Source organism: Trichechus manatus, unplaced genomic scaffold, assembly GCF_000243295.1.
Source record: "Trichechus manatus latirostris isolate Lorelei unplaced genomic scaffold, TriManLat1.0 scaffold00054, whole genome shotgun sequence".
Taxonomy (NCBI): domain Eukaryota; kingdom Metazoa; phylum Chordata; class Mammalia; order Sirenia; family Trichechidae; genus Trichechus; species Trichechus manatus.
In genome coordinates this window covers 16,293,700-16,298,122 of record NW_004443990.1, presented here as the reverse complement: position 1 = coordinate 16,298,122, position 4,423 = coordinate 16,293,700, and the positions used below count along the sequence as shown (strand labels likewise).

The window sequence follows — 4,423 nt, the reverse complement described above, 5'->3', positions numbered from 1 at the left end:
AAAAAAAAAAAAAAATGCCAGACTTACTAGACCTGTAGAGAGTAGATGAACCCCAAGACTATCATTTTGAGACACTCTATAAAGTTGGAACTCAAACCATTCCCAGAGGTCACTTTTCAGCCAAATGACAGATAGGCCCATAAAATAAATAATACCCCCCCTTGAGTACTGTGCTCCTCAAAGTAATCATCTAGATGAAACCAAATGCTTAACATTTACCCTAGACCAAAGATGAGAAAGCTAGAGGGGGACAGGGAGGCTAGATTAACGGAAGCAAAACAACTAAAATGGAAATAACAAGGATGTCAATATATTGTAAAGAATGTAACCAACGCCACTGAACAATATATATAGAAATTGTTAAATGAGAACCTAATTTCCTATGTAAACTTTCACTAAAAACAATGAAATATAAAAATAAAAACCATTACCATAATACCATATCATGCCTTAACATTTCTAATAATTCCTTAATATTATCAAATATCTAGTCAGTATTCAAGTTGCCCCAATAATTTAATAAAATCTTTTTTTGAAGTTGGTTTGCTTGAATCAGGATCCAAATAAGGCAGCATTTGGTACTTAATTTCTTTTAATCCATAAATTTCTTCCCTCCTTTTTTTCTTCCAGTGTATTTTTGAAGGGAATTGGCTGTTCTAGTTTCCCTCATTCTGGATTTTGCTGACTGCAACCCCGGGGCACGTTCATGCTTTTCGTATCCTGATCTTTTCATGTAACCGAGCAAACATTTTCTCGTACTGCTACATAGTTTTCACAACTATTTACTAAGATACTACTATTCCATCCAATGGCTATACCGTGATTTTTTTCTTGGGCATTTAGGTTGCTTTTGGGTTTCCACTACTATAAATAATGCAGGAATGAACATTCTCACACCCTGCAGCTTTTCCTGCACACGGGATGATTTCTTTAGAATGGGCTACCAGAAGTGTAATTGTGGCTCCAAGGCATGAAAGCTTTTTCAGCCTCTTGGCACGTACTGCCAATTGTTGTCCAAGGGGTTGCACATGCCCTAGTGATGCATAAGAGTGCTGTCACTCATTCTGAACAATGCCCAGGCCCACTCTGGCTGAAAGATGTTTGGTGAAGACGTGGTAATTATGAGGGCAGAGATCTGGAGAAGGAGAAAGATGATAACAGGGACTCAAGCTAAATAAAGCTGAAAGCGATCCACAGTTTACCACAAACTCAGAGTGAGTCAGAGCTCTGTTCATTCCTGTCTTAGTTATCTAGTGCTGCTATAACAGAAATACCACAAGTGGGTGGCTTTAACAAAGAGAAATGCATTCTCTCACAGTTTAGGAGGCTAAAAGTCTGAATTCAGGGTGTCAGCTCTAGGGGAAGGCTTTTTCTCTCTGTTGGCTTTGGAGGAAGGTCCTTGTCTCTTCTGAGCTTCTGCTCCTGGGCGATCTTCATGTGGTTTGGAATCTCCCTTCTCCATCTCTGCTTGTCTAATCTGCACTTTTTCTATCTTGTAAGAGATTGACTCAGGACATACCCTACACTAATCCTGTCTCATTAATATAACAAAAACAACTCATTCTCAGATGGGATTATAACTACAGGCATAGAGGTTAGGATTTACGACACATTTTGGGGGGACACAATTTAATCCATAACAATTCCCTTTGTGGAAAAAATGTGATAACAGGAGTTATTAATAGGACATGACATGGCCGATAATCTTTCTGTTAGACTCTGCATTAGTCAGCACCTTGAGACGTGGACCCAGTCTGAGTTATGAAACTTCACAGAGATGTGAAGAAACTGGCAAGGATCCAGAGAGCTCAATAGACTTGATGGAGGATGGAAGAATCCCAGAGAAAGGTCAAGTGAGTCAAGTGGGCTCACTTGGGAGATAGACGTCCCTTTCTGTCTCAGTGCTGGGGAGGTTTCTGTGAAAAGGACAACACAGTTGTTTCCTTATGTCTGCAGAGGGCTGAGTATAAGGAAATGGGCCTCCACAAAGCAGGAGAAACTTCTGTCGGACATAAGGCAGAATTTTTTCAGACTCTGGGGAGATTATCTAGATCTTGGAATGGGTGGTCTTGGGCAATTGGTCCTGGGAAGACTCGAGGAACTGCCTATTCTGCTCTGGGTGGTTCAGATACTCACTTGCATGATGCCCACTAGGTGCCTGCAGGGATCCCATAACTGTTTCCTGGCAGCCCCCTGGGGGGGCTGGGTGAGGTTTGAGAGAAGTGCTCCCCCAGCCCTAAGCCAGCACTGTCTTTCCTGTGCCCTTAAACTCCTTTCGAGGTGAGTTTGCAGTCAGTTATTGGGGCCCTGGGAGGTGCAAGCAGTCTGTACTAACCTAAAGTTTAAAGGTTGGTGGTTTGAACCCATCCGGCAGTACTGACGAACAAAGGTCTGGATATCTACTTCTGTACAGATTACTGCCAAGAACTGCTTATGGAGCAGTTCGACTCTGTAACACATGGGGTCACCATAAGTCAGAATAGACTCCATGGCAACAACAAAAAATTTTTTTTGCAGCCTGTCAGGTTTATTATGTCATGATGTCATTAATCTCACTATTCCAGCCCAGACAAACATAGAGAAGCTGGGTGGACGAGCAGAAACTACCCAAACAAGACCCTTTGGTGATATACAGACTGGGAGTGAGCCAGGAGACTTCAGAAGCCATTTAGTTTAATTTCCTACAGAAACAGTTTATTACAATGCAACAGGTGCTTTACCTATATTCTTTTGAATTTTCACAACAAACTCTGAGGTAGGATTTCACAGGTGTGGAACTGGAGATTAAGACAAATTAAGGAACTTGCCCAGGGTCACACAGCTGGTAAAAGAGTGCCTACACTATGACCGCCTGGCTGTAAGATCTGCCCTCACCTTTAGAGCTTGTAGATTGCGAAAAATGCAGCTCAGAGAGGTGGAGTCTCCCACATAAAACCACACAGGCTGATTTGGGACTGGAACTCAGGCTCCTAACTCTCCATCAAGGAATCCTTCCATGACACGTGGCCTCTTCTGAGGTCTGATGGGAGGAGTCCGAGGATATGGCCTAGGCCAAGTGTAACTGAGAAGGAGCTAGCCAAAACGCCCTGGACAAATGCTGCCCACAGGCTGCGCTCTCCGCCCTTCCAGACCCTTACCCCAGCCAAAGTTGCGAAAGACCCGTTCCCAGGAAGGCCCCACTGGGCAAAGGGCGGGGCTAGTCGGCTTTCTGGAGAAGCCAACCTGGGAGCAGGGCGGAGGCGGCGACGTGTATTGGAAAAACCCTGCTCTTGGAGTCAGATCTCTGGGTTCCAGTCCAGGCTGAGACCCTGTAGGGACCTAGGGCAAGTTACTTAAAACTCCGAGTTTCCTCATCTGCAAAACGGGGGCGATTGTAAGCAGCACTTGAAGGGAGTGGATGCAGAAGCAGGAACTGTTACGCGAGAAAGTAATACCACCTAATCTTAGCATTGGGTCCGGCTGAGACGTCCTGCAGAACAGCATCAGCCACGCCGGGAGAGATCCGTGGAGGAAACTACAACTCCCAGGAGGCGTCGTGCGGCTCGGCGCGAAGCGGTGACGTCACAGGAGCCGGCGCGGGGCGCTGATTCGGCCGGAGCTGCCAGCGGGGTGGCTGCTGCCGCGGGTTGTTACAGCTGCAAGCAGCGGCCCCCGCCCCCGCCCCTGGGCGCTTCTCTTGGGCCCTCGACCTCCGGCCCCACTGGGTGAGTCCGAATAGAAGCTTCCGGAGTGGGTGAGCTGGGAGGCCCCCTGGACTAGAGGCGAGGCGGGAGAGGGGTGGGGGCTGCTGGTAAAGGAACCCCGGTTTGAGGGGACTCGGACAGGGATGAGGGGGTGCATCCGCCGAGGGGATGCCCAAAGCGGGAAGTGGGGCGGGAGGACGGAGTTGGGACGTTGAGGAGGGGAGCCCCGGCTGAGGGTGGGGGACGGGGAGAGGCTCGGCTTCGGTGGGTAAAGGTTTGGCTGTCTCCAGGGCTAGGTGAACCCGTGGAGATGGGGGTGGGGCCCCAGAACGCGTCAACCTCTGAGTGCGAGGCCCCAGTCTGGGAAGCGGAGCGGGAGGCTCCCCTGCCGACCGGAGATCCCACTCTGAAAGCCCCAACAATAGTGAGGACTCCGCCTCCTCGCTCCTCCCTGTCTCCTGGCTAGTGGGGGATTGCCTCGGTGCTCTCTGTCTTTTCATTCCCACCGCACTCCTGTGTCCCGAGACTCAGACTCGACCAGAGCTGAGAGGTGAGCAGCTGTGACGCTGCGGGTTAGGGGGTGGGCAGAATGTAAATGGCATTGTGGGGTGCTTCCAGGGACTCCCCATTTGGGGTCCAGGGTGCAGGCTTGACTGTTCTGTGCCCCTTACCCAGAAGGCAAAAGATTTGCGGTTTAAAGGTCTGCCCTTACCTGGAAGAGGGTATGGGAAAGTCTTACC

General features: G+C 48.6%; 1 protein-coding gene across 1 annotated transcript in view; it reads right to left on the bottom strand.

Annotated features, from left to right (window-relative positions):
* Nucleotides 1–3,840, bottom strand: part of LRRC3C (leucine rich repeat containing 3C) — a 15,657-nt gene extending 11,817 nt beyond the window's left edge. Inside the window, exon 1 of the mRNA XM_012556019.2 lies at nucleotides 3,566–3,840. Within this exon, the coding sequence (XP_012411473.2) occupies nucleotides 3,566–3,840 (275 nt within the window). The remainder of the gene's footprint in view (nucleotides 1–3,565) is intronic.
* Between the last annotated feature and the right edge of the window lie 583 nt (nucleotides 3,841–4,423).